General features: G+C 38.6%; 2 protein-coding genes across 2 annotated transcripts; one reads left to right on the top strand and one right to left on the bottom strand.

Annotated features, from left to right (window-relative positions):
- Positions 1 to 418: 418 nt before the first annotated feature.
- Positions 419 to 13,307, bottom strand: polr1c (RNA polymerase I and III subunit C). Its single transcript, XM_041249987.1, has 9 exons — positions 13,214 to 13,307; positions 12,677 to 12,748; positions 12,256 to 12,369; positions 11,458 to 11,590; positions 11,040 to 11,159; positions 8,597 to 8,749; positions 7,691 to 7,840; positions 2,963 to 3,079; positions 419 to 897 (listed from the first exon to the last, which is right to left on the bottom strand). Exons 1-9 carry the CDS (start codon positions 13,283 to 13,285, stop codon positions 779 to 781), a joined length of 1,050 nt encoding a protein of 349 aa, XP_041105921.1. The 5' UTR covers positions 13,286 to 13,307; the 3' UTR covers positions 419 to 778.
- An 892-nt stretch (positions 13,308 to 14,199) lies between these two features.
- On the top strand, positions 14,200 to 24,850 carry LOC121315683 (protein YIPF3). The gene is made up of 9 exons (XM_041249988.1): positions 14,200 to 14,494; positions 15,350 to 15,553; positions 15,810 to 15,916; positions 18,104 to 18,149; positions 19,779 to 19,871; positions 20,179 to 20,310; positions 20,627 to 20,740; positions 23,417 to 23,540; positions 23,813 to 24,850. The coding sequence occupies exons 1-9, from the start codon at positions 14,420 to 14,422 to the stop codon at positions 23,941 to 23,943; spliced, it is 1,026 nt and encodes a 341-aa protein (XP_041105922.1). The 5' UTR covers positions 14,200 to 14,419; the 3' UTR covers positions 23,944 to 24,850.
- The last annotated feature ends 44 nt before the right edge of the window (positions 24,851 to 24,894 follow it).

Genomic DNA, 24,894 nt, shown 5'->3' on the forward strand with positions numbered 1-24,894 from the left:
AGATGTTAATGCTAGAATGTATCTGGAACGTGGTGGCAAAATAGTGTTTAAAACGTTTACATTCCAAACTCAAATTGCATGCGGTTTGGCGGCATTGACTGCTGAAGTACATTCAACACCTCTCACACGAAACAAAATGATATGAACTTATCTAAAACAAACTGAAACACAAAACATAATAAAGCAGACCAAAAGAGAAGGAATCACCCAAGACAAATCATTCAGAAGACGCAGCAGCCACGTAGTGTACTGGCTTATAACTTTCATTACTAGCGTATCCTTTGGTAGGACACACAGACAATAACTGGTGTGGACAACAGCAGAGTATAAATCTGAACAGCAAATATTCCTCAAGTGTGAGAAAACAGGCAGGAAGATCTGATTTATGTCACCCTAGTAGTAATGACCAATCCAGATGTTAGTTTTTCATGTTTATTGTACAGCGCTGATTTGAACTGCTTACAACAGTAAAATCACATGGGGTGGGAGATCCATAAGAAACAAAACACAGTAAAAACCAGTCTTGGTTTTCAGCACAGATCTGTATAACCAAACTGTAAATCTTGAAATAACTTGTGGCAAACTATACTTCTATACTGCAGCTTAACATAGAAGGAAAGCCATCTTTACAAATCAGCTGCTCAATATCGAACTGTAAAGAGAACTTGTCCAGATATAACCCAGACTTGGGGGGGGGTTTACACATTGGTTAATCTCTGACCAGAACAAAAATAATTTCCAAAATGGGAAAGTCCAGGCAGATCTTCACATTCTTCAGTTATTCCACCTGAGAAGAGTCTAGTTCATCCAGAAATCTCCGACACTTTGACATCAGGACTTTGATCGCCTCGCTCACCAGAACGTCTGGGGGAAGGATTCCTGTCGACTCCACAGAGACTGTACAAAATAAATACATAAAAAAAAGTTTAAACATAGTCTATATATTTATCGTGGAAAACTGTAAAATATGTTTGCACGTACTTGATTTTTGTGACCTTTCAGAGTTTTATTTTTCTCCTCTTGAACTGTAACTTGATTGAGACCATAGGCACCAAACCCATAATGCACAGAGGAGGCAAACTACATATCTTGTGCCCCTCTACTTTTTTCTGCTCAGTGTACACACTACTATTCTATGTTTTGTTAAGGTTTTCCCTTTAAACTGTTTAAAACACTGGTGCACAACTCAGGTCATGGAGGGCCGGTGTCCCTCCTGGTTTCTGTTCTAACCATACCCTAAATTAGTTAATTAGACCAATTAAGCTTCTAATAAGGTCCAATAAAGTAATTTAGGGTGCACTTATAAAACCTTAATAAAAACCTGCAGGGACACCGGCCCTCCAGGACCGAGTTGTGCACCACTGGTTTAAAATGTCATAAGAAGATGATGCTGGGCAGTTTGTGGAGACTACAAAAAATACTTAATGATATATAGGCTAGGTAGTTGTTAGTTGAGTTTGTTTTCCTTCTCTATTAATTAAATTATAACCATTGAAAAAAAAAGCAAGAGAGAAACTTTTTTTTATTTATTAATTTGTTTTTTTAAAATAAGGAAGTTAGTAGGTTCACGTTGCTTTGGGGCCATGAACGGGTTTAAGTTCAACACCAACTAAATAAAATGCTGTTCCTGTTATTAAGCACCGGTAATAATCTGAAGCAGTGATATTGCAAAATAACAGAAGCCCGTTTTTACTGTAGTGAAGTAGGCTAGAATGTGTTTTTGTTTGTTTTTTGTTTTTTTAGAAAAAACTTGTTCTTTATTGAAATTAATTTTCAATCAAACCAAATAGGAATTTGCTTAAGATGTTTTTCAAGTCGTCTTATTTCTGCATTAAAAAATACAATAGAGTCCCAGTCCTTCTTTCACAGCCAGTGTCATCTTACTTTAAAAGGCACCTACTGCACCTGAAATCGTAAGGTAATTTTAAAAATGTTGCTTATACTGTCCCCGTCATTCTGCGCACTGTCAGCCCTTGTTAATGATATAAAATAAAGTAACGGATCCAATGAAAGTGCAAAACTTGCCCCATCATTTACAGAAAAAAATATAAATATTAAAACACTAGCAAGAAATGACTTGGTTGTAGTAGCAGCGTCACATTATTGTTTTGTGTTATTTTCTTATGGGCAAAATTGCCCTCTAACAAAATGGACTATACTTAGAAGCAAGCACAAAAGCAAAAGACACAATTTCTTAGCGGGATAAGACAATTTTAATGTTATAAAACAGAAAACAACTCTTGACTGGTCCTTCATGTAACTAAGTTTATGCTGTTATAAAATCATACTGTTAATTTTTAATTCAGCAACAAATACATAATATTTACATTTGCTTCAGAATTAAGTCTTTTTTAATATAAATTAAAACCAGTGCTTCTGACAAGTATTTTGAACTGCCTTACTTAGGGAACAATTACCTTCAAAAGAATAGTACTTGCTTCTCTTTGTCTGTTTATATCAAACTCCTTAAAATTAGGTCTTGGAAATTGTCCAAAAGGTCCTTGAAGGCCCTTGGAATTTGTATTGGAAAAACTGTACAAGCTTGTACATGATTTTGGCAGCTGAGGTTTTATAAAATGAATATTATGTGAAATGGGCACACATGTAAAAGGTTTGTGAGTTGTCAGGTTGATCCATATGGTAAAATGACAAGCTGTAAGAAATCGTTTTGAATTTCTTTTTCTACAAAGTCAAGTTCAAATGTGCTTCTGAAAGTGGTCCAAAATGCCTCAGAATGCATCAGAGATCATGTACAACCCCAGAGTTTTGGGGGCCTAAAGCCAAAAGATTGGTTTTGCACCAGGAGTTTCAGTCAGAATGATTATTATCCACTTTCACCCATGCGAGTGTGACAGAATAGAAGCAAGCAACTTTCATTTTGCATTTTAGAGTGGTGGTGTTTGGATCTGCCAAAGCAAAGACAACTTAAAAAAAAAAAAAGCCACCAGTAATGTGAACTTACAGATAAAGTGATCTCGGACTCTGGCAAGCTTCACCTTGTTTTTCAGTTCCTCGTACCGGAGGACTTCTCTACTGCAGGTATCTAGTCGAGAATTCACCACCTTAGCAAACTTCCTCCCTAAATGAAAAAGAAGGATTTGGTGATGCAGGCAGGACACATACACATACACACAAACTCTTACGACACCATTTCTGGACTGCCTAACCTGAAATGGCAATAGTTAGTCCAGCTGTTAATCTCCTGGGGCATATTCACACAATATTTACCCCACTTTTACATTTTTACCATTTAAAAAATATTGATATTTCTAAGCTTAAAATGAACCATCACTGGGGTAAAACACTTTGTGACTACAACGTTAAATGTGCATTCTTTATTTAGCCTATTTTAGAAAGTTAGAGACACATATTCTGCCCCTAGTTTGTTTACTTTTAGCAGCACATGACATTTCCAGAAAACATTATGAATAAAAATGAAATTTAATACATATAAATACTGCTCCACATTCTGCAGGTTATGTGAATTGAATTGTACCCCATGTCAGAGAGAACACTGGCCCAAGGGTTGCATTTACTTATTATAACTAAACTATTTTGATATATATTTTTAATTTAGTTGTCGCTAACTGTTTATCATTTTCTCCAAATTTTTTGAATAAGACAATTATTTTTAGGCTCAGCTCACTGCTACCACCCCTACACTGACTTGGGAGGGCGAAGACGAACACACACACACGCACTGTCAGCCGACCACTTTTTTTCACACTGCAGACCCACCATGCAGCCACCTCAGAGCTACAGCATCGGAGGACAATGCAGCTCTGGGCAGCTTACAGGCAAATCCGCAAGCGCCCAGCCAGTCTAGAGGGGTTGCTGGTGCGTGATGAGCCGAGGCCACAACCCCTCCCTTAGTAAAACGGAATTAAAACAGTTAGCATAAAACCGCTGAGCATTTCATTGTTCTTTGTTGTTGGTTTTTACAACATTAAAATGTTACATTTTCCTTTCACAATAAAAATCTTGATCAATCGGCTCTAAGCAGACAGAAGACACACCATGACACTTTATCCAAATGAATGGTGTAGACAAAGCACACACACAGCATTTACTCCAATGCACAGGATGCACCCAGCCGTGTAACTGGCAGCAGCTACACGCCGGTCCCAAGCCCGGAAAAATGGGGAGGGGTGGGGAAAGCAATGGCAAACTACCCCACTATTTCTGCCGAAATACTTTATGGATCACAACGAAACGTCTTCAAACATGGTGCTGGAAGGTGGGCCCCCTGGGCCGGAAGGCACCCAACAAGCGACCAGGGAAGGATAAGGACGAAGTTCGAATAGCTCAGGCAATTATGACGCGGACGGGACAAATCCACCAGGACACCAGTCGGCTGATGCAGACCCATGTGAAAGAACTCGTCTGCGTCTCACGAAGGTTCACAACATCGGAACTTGGAATGTCCGTGGCATGAATACGGGCAAATTGGACATCATAAAAACCGAAATGGAACGACTCAACATCGACATACTTGGTATCAGCGAGCTCCACTGGACAGGAAGCGGCTATTTCAACAGCGATGATTATACGGTATACTACTCCGGGAATGACAACATCAGACGCAATGGAGTAGCCATCATTGCAAACAAGAAAATTGCAAAGACCGTTCAATGTTTCAACGCTGTCAACGACAGAATCATGACCGCCCGCTTTCACGGGAAGCCTCGCTCGCTCACAATCCTGCAGGTGTACGCGCCGACCACCGAAGCGAAAGAAGAGGATATCGAAAAATTTTATTCGGATCTCCAACAAGCAATCGATCAAGTCCCGGCCAAAGACATCATCCTTATTGGCGGGGATTTCAATGCAAAAAGTCGGCGCTGGAGGAGAACCACCAGTCGTAGGCAAATTCGGACTAGGTGAACGAAACGAGGCTGGCGACCGTTTGGTTCAGTGCTGCCAAGAAAATCGATTACTGATCGCAAACACGTGGTTTGAGCAGCCTAAACGCCGCGCATACACGTGGATAGCACCGAATGGACAATATCGCAACCAGATCGACTACCTCCTCTGCCAACAACACTGGAAGAGCTCAGTGCAAGCAGTCAAAACGCTACCCGGTGCAGATTGTGGATCCGACCATCAGCTGTTGGTCGCGAAAGTCAAACTCCGCTTCAACACCATCAAAAGGCAACCAGCACAGCTACGTTTTGACACCTGCAACATCCCAGCAAAATATGCGGTTGAGGTACACAACAGATTTGAGGCACTCAGCACAACTGAAAAAGCCCCGGATGAATTGTGGGAAGAAATGAAATCGATCATAATGGACACAGCGGAACAACTGATCCCGCACAAAAAGCCAGTGAAAGGACCACAATAGCTCTCGGATGCGACGATCGAAATCGCCAACAAAAGACGAACAGCCAAAGCCACTGGCAAGAGGCTCGAATTCAGTTTGCTAAATGCGGAATTTCAGAGAGAAGCGAGGAGGGATAAGGAGCGTTACTGGAACGAACGGTGCGCAAAACTGGAAGCTGCAAGCAAACAAGGACATACCCGTGAGCTTTTTGCCCATGTGAAGCAGGCACGGGCACCTTTCGCACCCCGAAAAGCAACGACCATCAAAGATCGGAATGGCAAAGTACTACAGAATGAAGACCAAATTAAGAGGAGGTGGCAAGAGTACACAGCGGAATTATATGCAGGAAACGGACCGAGTCCATCAGCCAGTCAGGAAGATTCGATCGAGCAAGAACCAGATATTCTGAAGGAGGAGGTAGCCTGGGCACTGAAAGAACTCCCAAGCAGGAAAGCCCCGGGCATCGACTGCATACCAGCCGAACTACTCAAGCCAATACCGATCCCGATACTCACAGCGCTTTGCCAACTGATCTGGAAGACCAAATCGTGGCCCAAAGAGTGGAAAAGATCAGTCCATGTCCCGCTTCCAAAAAAGGGCGACACGCAAGAATGTTGCAACTATCGGACCATCGCACTTATACCGCACGTAAGCAAAATCCTGCTAAAGATTATTCAAAAACGCATGGCCTCATCTATCGAGAGGGAACTCCCTGATGTGCAAGCTGGATTTCGAAAAGGACGTGGAACCAGAGATCAAATTTCAAACTTGCGGTGGATCATGGAGAAGACTCGCGAATATCAAAAGAACGTGTATATGTGTTTCATCGATTACAGCAAAGCATTCGATTGCGTTGACCATGGCAAGTTATGGAAATGTCTGAAGCAAATGGGCGTCCCAGAACATCTAGAACAACTGATAAGATCGCTCTAAAAGAATCAAGAAGCCACGGTCAGGACAGCATTCAGCAACACGGACTGGTTTGAGATCGGAAAAGGCGTTAGACAAGGCTGCATTCTATCACCGGCCCTGTTCAACCTATATGCCGAAACAATCATGAGACGATGTAATCTGGAAGAATCACCGATCGGAGTGAAAATTGGAGAGAGGAACATCAACAATCTTCGATACGCCGACGACACGACTTTGCTCGCAGAGAGTGAAAAAGACCTAGAATATCTGGTCCGAAAGGTCAAAGAAGAAAGCGAGCGCATGGGTTTGTACCTCAACATCAAGAAAACAAAGGTAATGACAACAGCAGGCAATGGTACACTCCACTTGACAATTGACAATGAAGAAATCGAATCAGTCCAAGATTTCCTCTTCCTTGGATCCAAGATCGACCGAGGTGGCGAATCGGGACCAGAAATCAAACGCAGAATCGCACTTGGGCGCAGCGCAATGCAGGGAATGGCAAAAATATGGAAGAGCAATGACATCAGCATAGCAACAAAGACTCGCATAATCAATGCAATCGTTTTTCCGATTTCCACATACGCATGCGAAAGCTGGACGCTCAAGAAGGCCGACAGAAGGAGGATCGATGCTTTTGAACTTTGGTGTTGGAGACGATTGCTGCGAACACCATGGATGGCAATGGTCACAAACAAGACGATCCTTGAACGTGTCAAACCACAAACATCGTTAGAGGGAAAAATCACAAAACAGCGGCTCTCATATTTTGGACACATCATGCGAGCTAATTCCCTAGAAACAGCATTAATGCTCGGCACAGTCAGTGGGTCAAGAAGAAGAGGGCGTCAGAGAACCCGCTGGCTGGACACAATCAAGGCCTACACAAACATGCACATGAAAGATCTGAAAGAAGCGGTCAAAGACAGAAATGCGTGGAGAATGATGACCCATAAAGTGACCGAAAGTCGGCCTCGACTAAACGGATTTTAATATATATACAGGATGCTAGTTTTGTTTTAAAAATTGAAAAACACACCTAGCAAGAAACTGCTGTATAAAGTGTGACAAAGTGCCCGCCCCTGTGTATATTATCTGTTATGTGTTGCGTGTGGTGTGTTTAAATGTTGGTGTATAGTCACTGGTACACAGGATATAAACGGGTCTGTGCAACACGAGTGTTTAAAATGTATATGTGTATTTAGGCACAAGGATTGCACAGCACTTCACGTGCAAGTAAAATAATAATAACGTATCTGCTATGTGAGCACAGGGAATTGCACTTTATTAATTCACGTGCTGGGATGTCAAGTGAATAATTTTTATTTTCTGTTCTGTAATTGAATCCCAGCACAACAATATATATAGACGCACACTTTGTCCTTTTAGAAAGGCCATACGCTTACTGAATCCAGCCCACTTAGTGAAAGTACCACGATATCAAAACCTGCTTACCATTGACATTTTCAATCTCGATGACGCCCTTTGAAAAGCAGAGTTTCAGTTTCTCTGCCAGATCCCCCTCCACCACCTGCATCAGTGAGATTTCAGGAAGGAGGCGGTAACTTGCCGTGGCCACCGGAGAAAACTTGGCATGGTCTTGACCTTAAAAAAAAAAAAAAAAAAAAAAAAAAGAGAGATCCCCAAAACTGGTCTTTTATTCGCAGATGATTTACAGAAAAGTCTACAGCATGTGACCTCTCTACCAGACACCTAGCTTCCCTATGCCAGCGAATAATAAATTAATAGATAAATAAATAAATAAATCATACAATTAAAACAACCTGCCCCAAGATTCCTGGGATTAAAGGACCATGCTAAGCTTTCTGGCAACCCCTTAGGCACTGTGTTTCAGACAGCACAAACCTCGGACACTCAGTCTGCTAACTGTAGATTGTGTTGGTACAATAGTCCAATGTCCACTGGACTGAGAACACCATTTAACTTGTGATCTGAACCGAACTGAAACCCTGGCCTCAAGACATGACATGTACAAAACTGAATATGCCCATATGTCATATCAGATTTTTTTAATTTGCATGGAATACAGGTATTAAAAGGGGTACCATTTTTACACTGAACAAAAAACATGAAGCTTTAAGCCTAACTTGCTTAATTAACAAATTCTAAAATGTGAACTAAAACTATGTTGCATCCCGGCAGAACATTCCTGTATTTGAGAAAAGAAATACAGTGAGAAATACAGTGTAGGGATGGTCTGCATTTGAAAATGAAATTGAAAAACAAAGCACACGCACAGATGCCTACAATGCAACATATAAAGAGAAGGTTTAACTGCAGTGCGTACACACTGTATGCTATCTGCAGGTGCTAGCTGCGGTACCGTGCACCAGGCCTTACCAATTCCCTTCACACAGTGCATGATGATGTCTAGCTCCTGCCCTGGGCGAAGCTTGGCGATCAGAATGTCATCGTGAACTGGGCAGATATCTGCTTCAGAGAACAGGTCTGCCTGGTTCCCAATCGGAATCCACTTCATGTGCTTGGTGTAAACTACGGGAAGCAGGGAAAAAAACATCAGTCCCAGACAGTGCACTACCAGCCATAAGGCTGACAAGAAAAGACTATATTTTCTCTAAATAAACTGTGAGAAAAGGAACTACTGTTGCCAAAATATTGGACACTCATTGTAAAGTGTATATAGTTGAATTATTACAGCAGATATAATTATTAATTTCATAAATATCACAGCATAACTGTATAATACATAGTTATTATACTAATGTAAACTATAATTATAATATATATATATATATATATATATACACACACACACACACACACACACACACACATATATATATATATATATATATATATATATATATATATATATATATATATATATATATATATATATATATATATACAGTACTGTGCAAAAGTTTTAGGCAGGTGTGAAAAAATGCTGTAAAGTAAGAATGCTTTCAAATATAGACATGTTAATAGGTTTATCAATTAACTAAATGCAAAGTGAGTGAACAGAAGAAAAATCTAAATCAAATCCATATTTGATGTGACCACACTTTGCCTTCAAAACAGCATCAATTCTTCTAGGTACACTTGCACAAAGTCAGGGATTTTGTAGGCATATAGTCAGGTGTATGATTAAACAATTACCAAACAGGTGCTAATGATCATCAATTCAATATGTAGGTTGAAACACAATCATTAACTGAAACAGAAACAGCTGTGTAGGAGGAATAAAACTGGGTGAGGAACAGCCAAACTCAGCTAACAAGGTGAGGTTGCTGAAGACAGTTTACAGTCAAAAGTCATACACAACGGCAAGACTGAGCACAGCAACAAGACACAAGGTAGTTATACTGCATCAGCAAGGTCTCTCCCAGGCAGAAATTTCAAGACAGACAGGGGTTTCCAGATGTGCTGTCCAAGCTCTTTTGAAGAAGCACAAAGAAACGGGCAACGTTGAGGTCCGTAGACGCAGTGGTCGGCCAAGGAAACTTACTGAAGCAGATGAGACACATCATGCTTACTTCCCTTCGCAATCGGAAGATGTCCAGCAATGCCATCAGCTCAGAATTGGCAGAAAACAGTGGGACCCTGGTACACCAATCTACTGTCCGGAGAAGTCTGGTCAGAAGTGGCCTTCATGGAAGACTTGCGGCCAAAAAGCCATACCTCCGATGTGGAAACAAGGCCAAGCGACTCAACTATGCACGAAAACACAGGAACTGGGATGCAGAAAAATGGCAGCAGGTGCTCTGGAATGATGAGTCAAAATTTGAAATATTTGGCTAGAGCAGAAGGCAGTTTGTTTGCTGAAGGGCTGGAGAGCGGTACAAGAATGAGCGTCTGCAGGCAATAGTGAAGCATGGTGGAGGTTCCTTGCAAGTTTGGGGCTGCATTTCTGCAAATGGAGTTGGGGATTTGGTCAGAATTAATGGTCTCCTCAATGCTGCGAAGTAAAGGTATATACTTATCCATCATTCAATACCATCAGGGAGGCAACTGATTGGCCCTAAATTTATTTTGCAGCATGACAATGACCCCAAACATACAACGAAAGTCATTAGAACTATCTTCAGCGTAAAGAAGAACAAGGAGTCCTGGAAGTGATGGTATGGCCCCCACAGAGCCCTGATCTCAACATCATCGAGTCTGTCTGGGATTACATGAAGAGAGAGAAGCAACTGAGGATGCCTAAATCCACAAAAGAACTGTGGTTAGTTCTCCAAGATGTTTGGGCCAACCTACCTGCCGAGTTCCTTCAAAAACTGTGTGCAAGTGTAACTAGAAGAATTGATGCTGTTTTGAAGGCAAAGGGTGGTCACACCAAATATTGATTTGATGTAGATTTTTCTTCTGTTCACTCACTTTGCATTTTGTAAATTGATAAATATAAACTATTAAGATGTCTATTTTTGAAAGCATTCTTACTTTACAGCATTTTTTCACACCTGCCTAAAACGTTTGCACAGTACTCTGTGTGTGTGTGTGTGTGTATATATATATATATATATATATATATATATATATATATATATATATATATATATATATATATGCACACACACATATATATCTATACACATCTACATATATCTATATATATCGAGAGAGAGAGACAGAGAGCGAGAGAGAGCGAGAGAGAGAGAGAGAGAGAGAGAGAGAGAGAATTAATGTTTTGGCAACAGCAGTTTTTCTTTTTGTTGGACACATGACGTATGACAATATAAATAATGGTTTAAATACCATTCCATATTAAATGCAATCGCTGGGTCCTCACATCTCAAATAACAGAAACAGCAAGAAAGCATACCCATGTGGTTGAGGTAGAGCTCGCTGGGGTCTGTAGAGTCTTTGGTGGCTCTTGGGTTCTTGGAGCACTTTATGTTTAATTGAAATTGAATTGTGTCAATCTCTGTGCCTTCTTCATCTCCTGTGAGAAACACGGGACACAACATCTTTAATATCTTGCACACACAAACAAACTTTGAGACTATTACTATGAACTGAAAGAAACACATTCTAGTCCTTGTTACAGAATGCTCTGCCTTACAAATAAATAAAATAAATAAATAAAAACTAAATGCAGAACCTACTTATCTTCACTTAGACCATGGTTTAAATACCCATCCCATATTCACTAACCCGCAACACAGAGAGTAAAACTTATATAGAATGTACTTGGATCCCTTGAGTTTTGGGGTATTCAAGACAATGGAACATCATCTTACCTGCGCTTCGGTATTCAAAGAGCCGGGGGTCGGCCTTGATTGGAATCAGCCCTAGTCTATGTGCCAGAATCTCATCCTGGACAATGGATGTGTTGTTGTATATAAACACCTTCTCTACTGCCATCGTTGGCACCTTCACAGAAAACATATGAGTGAATCAGAGTGCATAGGAATTGACAACAATGACCAGCTTTAACTGGAGCCCATAATACAGTTCCAACACACACCTCCAAGATGTATTAAGCTTTTAGTGCAACTGGACCCTTATTCTTTTCTATAGCCTAGTATCTGTAGCAACTAAAAAACAAAGAGGGAAGGTTTTATCCCCTAAGCAGGACTGCCAAATGTAATGCCTATAGAAAGCATGGCGCCTTATTGTGGCTCTGTGTTACTGGGGTAGTATTTGATACAGCTTCTGTATCTAATTATTACTGCGGAACGGATTCATAAAGTTACTTATCAAGCTGCAAAGGTTTGTTAAGAAAGGTAATTTTGTTTTCAACTAACAGTCTATTATGCATGTTATACCTCACATAACTCTACAGCCTAAGTTATGTATTATTTATTTTAAATATTACTAGTTATTTTTTTTTCTAGTATTATTTTACTTAGTGAGAATACAAAGTATATTTACCTATCAACAAAAACACAGTACAATAACTAACATTGCATAGTTATAAGCACTCTTAGTAATAACAAGTACTGCTATGTATGTTTCAATTAGACTCCAGTTTTAAAATGATATCTCTTGCATAATTACGTACTTATGTAATAGACATTATGAACAATACTTCTCACCTCTGCTAATAGAATACGTCGGAAAGCATTAGCGATAGCAGCGTCAATCCCAACCATGTCGAACTCCAATGTACCTGTACTTTCATCCATTTGAATTATGTCAACTCGAAAATTCTACAAAGAAAAGTACAGTTCTGTTGTAATAACGTCAAGTCAAAGCAAAAGAGACTGCACGTGTTTTCACTGAGGTTGGCATCAGTTACTTGCAGAGGATATTAAAAGGGCAGGAGGTCATTGAGAAAAAAGGGCACTTTTCAAGCATCGCATGACTGAGAAAAAGGGCACTTTTGGGGCATAAGGGCAGGAAGGCAGGGGCTTAAGCCTACCCAGCCACCCCCCCTGTGCAGGTGGCCAGTTGGCATCATACCTCCAATTTATACTGAACTAAGTGCTGCAATACAATGACCTAAATGTGTTATACCTCTTCAAATTTCTTCTGGTCCCATGTGTCATCGTAGCCACGGTAGTTTCCTGGGAAGTCAGTGGTATGGACCTGCACATAAAAATATAACTAGTAAAATAACCTTAGCAAAATATACACGTGGGCGCACAAGTTACGGCCATCATCAGTCTTTTGAAGGGGTTTCCTATTACCAGTACAAATTCTACTGCCAGTATGACAAAGTCCCCAACAGACTGCTGGCGAGTTTGACATCAGGTCTGAAAAAAACGAAATACTTCTTTGTTGACTCAGTTTAGAGAACATGAAATGGGTGCTTATATTACGAGTTTGTTTTGTGCAGCAGCGAAATCAGGTGCCTTAATGCCAGCAAAAATCCTAACAGTGACACCTCCCAATAATACTAAAATCATTACAGCACTCTACCCAACAACAGGCGTGATAAGGTATTAGCAAGGATGCACACTAGAAATGTACACTCTCCGCTTGCCCAGCTTTACCAACATTATAATTTGCCCTCCCCTGACATCCCCAGCTTATTCACATTGGAACACTCACATTCCGCACGCCATATTCCCCAAGAATTACACGATTTCGGATCTCTTCCACGTTGCTGTTGGGCGCCGCCATTTCTGTGAGACTATTGACAACAAAAAAGTGTCCCTCTATGTCATATCCGGTTGTCATTTAAAGGCGCAGTGAAGAGCTGAATACATCTGTATTCATTCTGTCACAATAATATATCTAGGTATAACATCTGTGTTAAAAATTAGTACATCAAATAAATACTACACAGTGTAAAGTACGTGATAATCCTTTTACAACTTTGCCCCATTTCACTGATAATGACCAACTCTTAGGTATGGAAAGCCGTTTTAACATTTAATCCTCTTCTGATATTCTATTACTGATAGTATTGCTTTGTTGGTATAAGTAATACCATTTATATATAATATATATAATATATAATATATATATATATATATATATATATATCTATAGATATATATATATATGACACCAAAAATACACACACACACACACACATATATACATATATATATATATATATATATATATATATTCGTAGTCCTCCACTATGACCCAAAATGACCCAAGAGCCATTACTTTTAAAAGAGTGAAACATCTGTATTTGTGCATTGGGATATGGAGCCCCCAGATTTCAGCAAGTGTTGGGAGACTTGGAACCAGTATTTACTGGACTCTGGCACCCAGCTGGTATATGAAATCCGAGACAAAGTTTACAGTAAATTGAATTATTTATCGGTGTAGACAACAAATAATTGACTTTAGAAATATATACAGAAAATTAAATTTCAGTGGACATATTTTTTCATGAACCAGCTGAATCGGTTTCTCAACCAGCACGACCAACTGAAGGTAAACCACCAGCATACAGAGTGGGGCATTAGAACTAGAATATTGTGTAGATACAGAATTTATTTTTATATATGTCACTAATAAGATAGCTTCCCGGAAAAGGCCAACACGATTCTCGCGAGTATGAAAAGGACTTGACACAATTTGCGCGAGAGCTCCCGGGATCTCCACGTCTTCAGGCTTCAACATACACTGGACTGTTTATATATTTTGCTTTTGTGTGTGTTTGTGAATAAAATACGTTTGGAACTCGGAGACACCGTTGCCTCCGTCCTTTGTTCGATAAATAAACATCTTTACGTGTTAGTAGTTAAGCGTCAGTGAAAACTGTCTTGAAAAATAAGAATCTGAGCATCCACGAAGATGTCAACAACAGAAGGAAACAAGAATACAAACAGCACAGAGTCGTGGGGAGGCTTCGATGACAACCCGATTCAGGTGTGTGTGTGTGTGTGTGTGTGTGTATATATATATATATATATATATATATATATATATATATATATATATATATATAATTTAAAAATACCAAGATGAAATTCAACAGTTCTGTGGGATAAAAATGTGTACAGCAATAGCATAGTAGCCTGCTAATAAGGGCCATTCCTGGTAAATGATACTAAAAACGAAACCGTCACCTAAGATGTGCAGTACTGCACGGTTATAAAAATGCATTAGATTGAAATCAGTACAAACCTTAACTGTAACCCTACACTTATTTTTTGTTGTTCATTGACAGATTAGTTTGTTAATATTTGCTAGTAAGTTTGTTTAGGTATTTATCTTAGGTTAAAAACGACGAAGTAAGAGCTGTCAGATGGCCACTGTGATCTGCAAAACCATGCATAGAGTTTCATTATAACCAAAAACGTATTTCTCAAGACACAGCCTTAAATAGTTGTCGGGCAGTAAGGAGTCAGTTGGTGTCTTTACTGTAATATGGTACTAAAGAGATGGAAAGAAGACTCCTATTGCATAGTCCCATTCCAGGTTTTAATATGAGCTTGGTTAGCTACAGTATATAGATTTAAAAAAAAAAAAGCTCAGTTGTGTCTCATTAAAATCATAGTAAAACCAGGAATGGATCAAACCAATAAACATTGGAGTCTTCTTTCCACCCCTGTGCTTTGGTATATATTTTTTTTGATACTTCGGAATCAAATGATATTTGAATTGTACTACAGTGTACAAGAGACATTGTGTAGACTTTCACACTACTTTGAATTGGGAGACACTGTAGATGCAGCACTGTTGGATAATTCAGTTGAGCAAAGCTTGATTTGTCCACTGCAGGGTGGCGGCTCTGCGGTGATCGACATGGAGAACATGGACGACACCTCGGGGTCAAGTTTCGAGGACATGGGGGAGATGCATCAGCGAATGAAAGAGGAAGAGGAGGTGTCGGAGGAGGCTGCGGCGACAGAGGAAGGGGATGACGGAGAGTTCTTAGGCATGAAGGGGGTCAAGGGGCAGCTCGGTCGGCAGGTTGCCGATGAGGTGAGACCAGGTTGGCAGTGAAGAATAGACGGTTTCAGCCCATGGATTAGATCATTTACAGAGATCCCAATTAGGATCTTTAAGTTCATCTTATAAATTCCCGTTTTTATTTATTTATTTTATTTTACATGTTACCGTACTTGTAAGACATGGATTTAAATAAAGACAGAACAACAGGAAGCTATCTAAAGAAGGTATTAGTAGATATTAACAGCCCTGCGATTTATTCTGTTTTTTTTTTTATTTTGACTCCTAGGTGTGGCAGGCTGGTAAGAGGCAGGCATCGAAGGCTTTTAACCTGTATGCCAACATCGACATCCTCAGACCCTACTTTGATGTTGAGCCTATCCAGGTCAGGAACAGGTAAGGTACTTCTAACGGTCATAGGGGTTAAGCAGAACAACTCACAAATGCACAAAAGTAAAAGAAAATAATGATCTTGAATTGATTTGTTAATGGTATTATATATTATCTCTAAACCACTGTGCATAAATATTTCATTTTTGTTTAATAGTTCAAAGTGAACTGCAGATGAGGAGGGAAAAAACCCACGGAATCTATCACATTAGCACTTTCCACCTGTACGCGTGCATGATTTTGATTGAGCGGATTTTCACTCTGATATATATTTACTGGTGGGTAAAGATGGCAATTGTTCCTTGTGGAGAGCTTTTTCAGCTGCTCATGATCTTTGCTGTTTTCAACTTGTCGTATCAGTGAAGAACAGTGTTTATGCATTTTTTAGAAGTATAAATGCTCTGGTAAACATAAATAATAATCACAATACTCTTACAGTTTTTGTTTTATTTATTAGCAATAGCGTCTGGCTGAATTTGTTTTTAATGTTTGAAATGGATCCATTTCTTGCAAAACAAAAACAAAGGAAGAAAACACAAGTCTAATGAAAGTGCAAGTGAAATGCTACTGTTAAACCCCTTTATGTCAACAAACCATTACTTTCAACAAAAGAAATGTACAGTTTGTGGTTACTGCAATCCCCTTATGTACCTAGTAGGGTTTAGGACCCAGGGGAGCCCTGTGGCAGGGATGCATTCAGTGCACAAGGCAAGCTTACGTGCTTGACCATCTACGAGGGCTTTGCGTGCGATAAGCCCTCCCAGTAAAAAAACAAAACAAAAAAACACAAATATTAATGCAAATTTCAAGCTTCTTGGACAACAACATATTCTCATATAACCTTAAACAACGTTGATATAAGGCATAGTTTCTGTAAACTATGCAGGACTGATTTTAAATGACAGCCGGATATGACATTGAGGGACATGTTTTTTGTTGTCAAGAATGGTGTTTGTGGTAAGCACAAGAGGCCACAAAAACACCAAAAAGCCAGTGACGCTCAGAAAACTAGCTCCTCAATGACATCTTTCATTGCCAAAGGAAAAATGGAGATCAAGAAAGTTACCTGTTGTGACTAGTTCAACAAATCTGCAGGAAAGTGTACACAAATAGCGAAAGGCGATTCTATTACAATATCAGCATCAATTGCTTTAGAAATTCAGGTTGATTTGATAATGTGCCGTGTATGAATAACGTTGCAATACCACTTTGTTGTATTTTTCCTTTTTTATTTTTATGATGGACCTTTTGACCTGTTTACAAAGTATTGGCTGCTGCCAACAGCCGCCTACAACAGTACAATAAGAACCACAGGGGCCAAGAGAGAATGTGATTGTGAAGCATGTCATGGTTGTTTTTCTGTTGTGATATTTGTCCTTTTTAAAAGCAATTACAAGGAGCACTATATCACAGTATATCATTCTACCAAGTAATAAAGTGGAATAGTTGTATGCCTTTGCCTTATGTAGGTATTCATTTCAATTCAGGCACTAAGATTTCAGTCACTTTGGATTTTTTTCTTTGACTTAAAAAAAAAAAAAAAAAAAAAGGTTGTCAATGTTAGTTAATTATAGTTTTATCTTGGTTGATGTTTTTGAAATTGTAAACATTTTAAATGGCTCACAGAATTATGCCGAGATGGGAAGTAAATGGTAACTTTATAATATTTACAATGCAGACTATTTTATATTATTTATAATAACTTTGCTAAATAGAAAGCAAATACCAGTGTCTCCAAAGAGATTTCTAAATACTGTATTTTAATTCTGTGCACCCAAAGATGTGTAATTGAGTTTTAAGAATGAAGCCTACTGTTTGGTAGTCTAAACTAGCAGTCTGTCAGTCCCAAACTGTTGTGGAAAATTATATATTAAATAAACAGGAAAAAAAATGTTAACCAGATTATTCTACCTTTTATTGCAACTGTGGTACCATTCAGTAGAGCGAAAATTGTAAAGGGTACTTTAGCTGAAACCTCCCGACAGAAGGGGTACAGATTTAAAAATGTGTTTTAAAACCCCTGATCTAAAGGGTAAAGAGCCCAGCAGAGTACACTTTTGTCCACTTCAATGACAGTACAAAAAAAAAAAAAAAAAAAGAAATGATTTAGAAGTTCATAAAACCCTGGAGTGACACGTTCGCTATTGGCAGAGTCACGTGTGTATATAAGCTGATGTTTTTGCTTTCTTGCAGGTTATTGGAGTCTCTGATACCCATCCGAATAATTAACTTCCCACAGGTGATTGTGGTTTTTAGATCTGATTTAAAACCAAGCACTCAGGCCCATAACCAGAGCTGACATTCTACCGAGGTCAAATTTAGGTTTCATGCTATAGCTGGCATTATTTATATTACTGATCGGTATTTACTATTCAACCTCCAAATCTATGTTACAGGGCAAATCAGCAGAGAAAATTAAGGAGTCTTTTGTACTTTACCAGAATTTTTACATGAGCATCAGCATTGATGCCCCAAAAAAACAACCGGTGGTCACGACCTTTAGGCTACGTACACACACAGGCTAAATGCGGTTGTGAGTTCATCTTTTGCTCTTAATATGGTTTGTATACACACACAGTTCGATTAAAAAGGGCAGCGACAACCGCACCAGTTAATCCTTTTCAGAGCAAGTATTGAGTGCGGTTATTAATTCAGTTTGGTTAGTTAATGTGCACTAACTGTGTGTGTGTAATACAACCGCAGTTGGAGCTCAGTGGATTTCTGCACAACTAATGATGTCATTGTTTGTCAGACATTTCCGTGTGATAAACATGGCTATATATATATATATATATATATATATATATATATATATATATATATATATATATGTGTGTGTGTGTGTGTGTGTGTGTGTATATATATATATGTATATATGTGTGTGTGTGTGTATATATATATATATATATATATATATATATATATATATATATATATATATATATATATATATATATACATATATATATATATACACACACACACACAAAATAAACACGTGCCTGATGAGCTCAAGTTGACTTTGTAATATTGATGAATAGTAAATTCGTAACAATGGAACCAGTAAATAGTGCATACATATAATATACTTTTTTATTTAAAGTAATCAAAGTACAGTTGTATGATATTTTCAACAAAATATATATATATATATATATATATATATATATATATATATATATATATATTTTTTTTTTTGCTTTTTTGCTGTGCTTGACGAGCTCTCGATTGATTACGTACAGTATTTTCTTCCAAAAGCATAAACAAAAACACAGCCTCCATGTTCTCACACAAAACCTCATGATGGGCATGTAATGATGGCCCGAGTTCAGTGGTTTGTTTAAACAGGGAGTGCACTCACTTCAGTAATGAAAGGTGTGTGTGTGTGTGTGTGTGTGTGTGTGTGTGTGTGTGTGTGTACAACACACAACCGCAGCGAGTGCTGTTTGTAAATACGATTGTTGAGCCCACTGCAGTGTGTGTGTAGGTAGCCTTAGTGTCTTCATAGCATTACAGCCATGCATGCACTATTTGGACTTTAAAACAAATCTATTTAAAAACATGCTTGTGGTTTAAGTTCTGACTAAAAGCCTGTTCAGGTGACCAGAACCCATACATTCCAGGTATCTATCCTTCGTCTGGATCAGGATCTTTTGAAACCTAACTTCTTTTAGGGATTGAAGATATAATTGACTGCAAATTATTAAAGCACTTTACTTTAAGTTGAAGTAAATGGTGTGTCATATGAAACTGACAGTAATCGTAATTGTTTTCTAATTCAAAGCACTGGTAGCTTTAAACTGTAGATGTAACATTTGATATTACACAATCATAAACTAAAATATACAGTAATGTTTTTTACCCCTAGAAAATTGCTGGAGAACTTTATGGGCCCCTGATGCTTGTTTTTACATTGGTTGCCATTCTCCTGCATGGAATGAAGACGTCTGGAACTGTCATCGTAAGGAACTGCCTCAGACCCTTTTTTGCAAGAGTGTTCTGAAGTATTGGGAAGCAAGTGGACTCTGTTTAGAATGTAGTCTAAAAAATTGTGTAATCCCTATTGATAGACCTAAGAACAATATGATCTTTCTGTTTAAAAAAAAAAAAAAACATCTATTTTTAAAATAAAAAACAAACTGAATAATACCATTAGAGAAACCGCTTTACATCACACATGCATAAGAAAAATCATTTTAATAAACCCTTCATAGCTGCTTGATTGTTGCCACACCTCACAGTTCAGACTCCCTTGCATCTCCCCGCAGAGAGAAGGCACATTGATGGGCACGGCTATAGGCACCTGTTTCGGATACTGGATTGGCGTCTCCTCCTTTATCTATTTCCTGGCGTACTTGTGCAATGCTCAGATCACCATGCTGCAGATGTTGTCACTTCTGGTAAGTGCTAAAGGACCATGCTACGGTTAAATACACACCTGTCTATTATTTACTTATACTGACAGTTTGTTTTTGTATTCTAAGTTTCTACCTAAAGTACATTTGTGTTTTACATAACTATCATAGCCACAGGTTTGCCAGGTTTACTTTGATTCCCAGTGTTGTTCCTGAACACTAGGAACCAGAACACTATTTTTTTATTTTTATATCGATATTGCAAAACTGCCTTAAAGCCACATATCAAATCTGTACTTTCCTGAACCTAGTTAATAAATAGTCCTTTTCTAATATACAGTATGCGCATGTTGTTTTACAGGGTTATGGTCTGTTTGGACACTGTGTTGTTCTCTTCGTGACCTACAGTGTTCACTTCCATTCTCTGTTCTACATCCTGTGGTTGGTCATTGGAGGACTCTCAACATTACGTATGGTGAGGGCTAAAAAAAAAAACCGGTACAATTCTGTTGAATGTATATATCTGCCTCATAACACACAGTTACAAGTTATGTTTGACAGTCCTGTATACAGGAAGTTAATTCCGTCTGTCTTAGGTTAAGCTTTAGTTCCTTGAATTGTTTAGAGTCTTTTATAAATTGCATTTTATAAAAGAAATCAGCCAGTTGAGTTCATACCACTTAAAAGTTTATTTTGCCACAATTATAATTTTCATTAAACTGCATATATTCTGAAAAAAAATGTATGTGTGTATATATATATATATATATATATATATATATATATATATATATATATATATATGTGTGTGTGTGTGTGTGTGTGTGTGTGTGTGTGTGTATATATATATATATATATGCAGTGCCTATAGAAAGTCTACACCCCCTTGAACTTTTTTCACATTTTGTTGTGTCAGTGTCTCAGCGTTTCATGCATTTAAATGATAATTTTTTCCACTTATCTACACACCATACTCCACACTGTTAAGTGGGGAAAAAAGTTTTTATTGAGAAACTGAAAGATCTTAATTGGATAAGTCTCCACCCCCCTCTGTGAGTCTGTTGGATAGGTCTCTACCAACTTTGCACACCTAGATTTGGCAATATTTGACCATTCTTCTTTACAAAACTGTTCAAGCTCTGTCAAGTTCCTTGGGGAGCGTTGATGGACAGCAATCTTCAAATCATGCCGCAAATTTTCGACTGGATTTAGGTCAGGGCTCTGACTGGGCCACTCAAGGACACCTTTTTGTTCCTTAGCCACTCCAGTGTAGCTTTGGCTGTGTGCTTTGGGTCATTGTCATGCTGAAAGGTGAACTTCTGTCCCAGTTTCAGCTTTCTTGCAGAGGGCAGCAGGTTTTCCTCAAGGACTTTTCTCCATTTATTTTCCCTGCTATCCTGACTAGTGCTCCAGTCCCTGCCGATGGGAAACATCCCCATAACATGATGCTGCCACCACCATGCTTCACAGTAGGGATGGTGTTCTTTGGGTGATGCGCTGTATTGGGTTTGCGCCAAAGATAACATTTTGCATTTAGGCCAAAAAGTTCAGTTTTCGTTTCGTCAGACCACAAAACTTTTTGCCACATGGCTACAGAATCTTCTGAGTATTTTTTTGCATACTTCAAACGGGATTCAAGGTGGGCTTTCTTGAGTAATGGCTTCTTTCTTGCCACCCTACTATACAGGTCAGGTTTGTGGAGTGTTTGGGATATTGTTGTCACATGCACACTTTGACCAATCTTGGCCATAAAAGCCTGTAGCTCTTGCAAAGTTGTCATTGGCCTCTTGGTAGCCTCTCTGATCAGACTCCTTCTTGCTCGGTCATCCAGTTTGGAGGGACGGCCTGATCTAGGCAGGGTCTTGGTGGTGCCATACACCTTCCACTTCTTAATAATCGACTTGACCGTGCTCCAAGGGATATTCAAGACCTTTGATATTTTTTTTTATACCTATCCCCTGATCTGTGTCTTTCAACAACTTTCAACAAGAAGTTCTTTTGAAAGTGCCTTGGTGCTCATGGTTGAGTCTTTGCTTTGAAATGTACTACCCAGGAGAGGGAACCTACAGGAACTCCTGAATTTATCCTGAAATCATGTTAATTACTACAATTTAACATAGGTGGAGGCTGCTAACTTGGTGTGTGATTTTTGAAGGCGATTGGTTACACCTGAGCTAATTTAGGATTCCTATTACAAGGGGGGTGGACACTTATCCAACCAAGTTATTTCAGTTTTTATTTTTAATTACCTTTCTACAAATTTCTAGAATATTTTTTTCACTTGGAAGTTGTGGTGTGTAGATTAATAATAATAATAATAATAATAATAATATCATAGTTTCTATGATATTATTATAATAATATCATAGTATATAATAATAGCATAGTCTCTTGCATCTCTGCACATTGATGGATTTAATCAACTATTTTAAGCATAGATATCAAACAAAATCACAGAAAATGTGAACACAAATACATATCAAAGAATCATGATACGTTTTCAGTATGAAAAGTGACACACTGTCAAAATGAAAACATTACAAAGTTAGTATTGGATATGACCTCCCTGAGCATTAACACAATCCTGGCAGCGTTGACGCATAGACCTGATCAGACTCTGGATAGACTGCTGTGGGATGTTCCGCCGCTCTTCTGTGCAGCTGCAGTCAGCTGGCAAAGGTTGGCTGGTCGTGGTTGTCTCTTGTGTATGGCACTGCTGATTTGCTCCCATAGATGTTGTATTGGACTCAAGTCAGGAGAAAAATCTGGCCACAGTAAGACCACAACATTGTTTTCCTGAAGTCGTGCAATTGTAATCGCTGTTCTTGTGTTAATTAAAATCATGTAATTTGTACAGATTCTTAATCATTTTGGCAATTTTAACCCAAGGAACAGTACTTTTTAAACACTCAACAAACGTATCTGCACACTATTTTCATTGTGTGTGTGTGTGTGTGTGTGTGTGTGTGTGTGTGTGTGTGTGTGTGTGTTACACACACACACAATGTATTATTTTAAATATTTTTCCAAGCCTATCTGAGGATTTATTTTAAAACACCACCATCTAGCTGGATTACTGGAATATTGCAAATTTGCGTCTTGGGTTAGCTTATTTAATTTTTTTTTCTCTCTTCTCCCCTTGGTGGTGTAGGTTGCTGCTCTGATTTCCCGCACTGTGGGGCATACACCACGCCTCATCCTGTGTGGGACAGTCGCCGCTCTGCACATGCTCTTTTTGCTTTACCTGCACTTTGCCTATCACAAGATTGTCGAAGGTGAGGTGCTGTTGGGTTTATTTAATTTGAGATCCATGTACATGGTATCAATAGGCTGTATAGCGTCCAATGTCTCATGCCATTGGAGGTTTATTGTCCACCGAGCAAGATATGTAAGCAACGTATGATGAAAGTCTACATGGTATTATCTCATTATAGGGCCCCCTTTTAAAACTTGCCTTTGATTTATACTTTGTCAGTCTTTCATAAGAGCTTTACTGAAAGACAAAATTGATAAGGGTAAATTACTAATGTAATATTTATTTCTAAAGGTATTTTGGACACCCTGGAAGGCCCCAATGTGCCCCCGATTCAGCGAGTTGCCCGGGACATCCCTGAAGTTTCAGTGGCCCTGGTGAATGCCACAGTAAAGATGGTTGGCATCACTCTGCAGTCCCATTAATAACGAAACGAACTCTTGAAACTGCACAAGCAATGATTAATAGTCCATCTTTGGCAAAGGGCCGAGTTCAGTTTATAGTTGTTTTTGTTCTTATTTTCAACCTTGACTTTTATTTCATGTTGTTTTTAATGGGTAACCTCTTTTTGGTAACATCGAATAAGCAATGTCTTCATTTTATATTTCAAAATAACTTGTGTAAGGGTGTTTTAGTGCAGTGTAAGAGGTAAAAAAAAAAAAACTTAATAAACCAGCAGACATATATATATATATAATTGAAATAATAAGCTTTTCCTAAATTCATGCAACGGGTTGCTTAATTCTATATTTCTGTACAGTTACACATTGGTAGCTTTGCATCAGAGCCTTAACCCAGGGCTTGACAGTGGGTCATTAGAGAGCAAGCAAGACACATATATGATAATGTAATCTCACGCCATTCCCAGGTCCATTATGTCATTTTATTAAATTTTTTTCCTGTATTAAAAAAAAAAAAAAAAAAAAAAAAAAAAGTATTATGGGTCTGTTATTAAATTTGATTTGTTAGGCAAACAAAAAAATGCTTTGTGGCATCTAGGTAAGAGAAGAAAAGACTTCAGGATCTAGATCTAACTTCTTTTTATGGCGTTGATGTACAAAGATCAAGTCAGTGTCACGCCTCGGTGGCTCCCAGCATCTTCCATTGAACTGCAGTGTATTAATGGCAACTAGGCTGCACCTATGGTGCAGCAATCTCCAGTTACTTCCCTGTAATTGCATGTGGATTCCCTGTTGAATTGGGTCTTCGTTCATAGCTTGGGAATGGGGTTATGTTAATATTGGATTGTACATTAATGTTCCTTTATCATGGGTTTACTTTCTTATGTATTATAGTTATTGTACAGAAAATAAAAAATACAATATTCAAGAAGTTTGAATACAAATTTCTTTATTGTTACTTTCTGCTGCTTGATG

The sequence above is a fragment of the Polyodon spathula genome, chromosome 5, assembly GCF_017654505.1.
Source record: "Polyodon spathula isolate WHYD16114869_AA chromosome 5, ASM1765450v1, whole genome shotgun sequence".
Taxonomy (NCBI): domain Eukaryota; kingdom Metazoa; phylum Chordata; class Actinopteri; order Acipenseriformes; family Polyodontidae; genus Polyodon; species Polyodon spathula.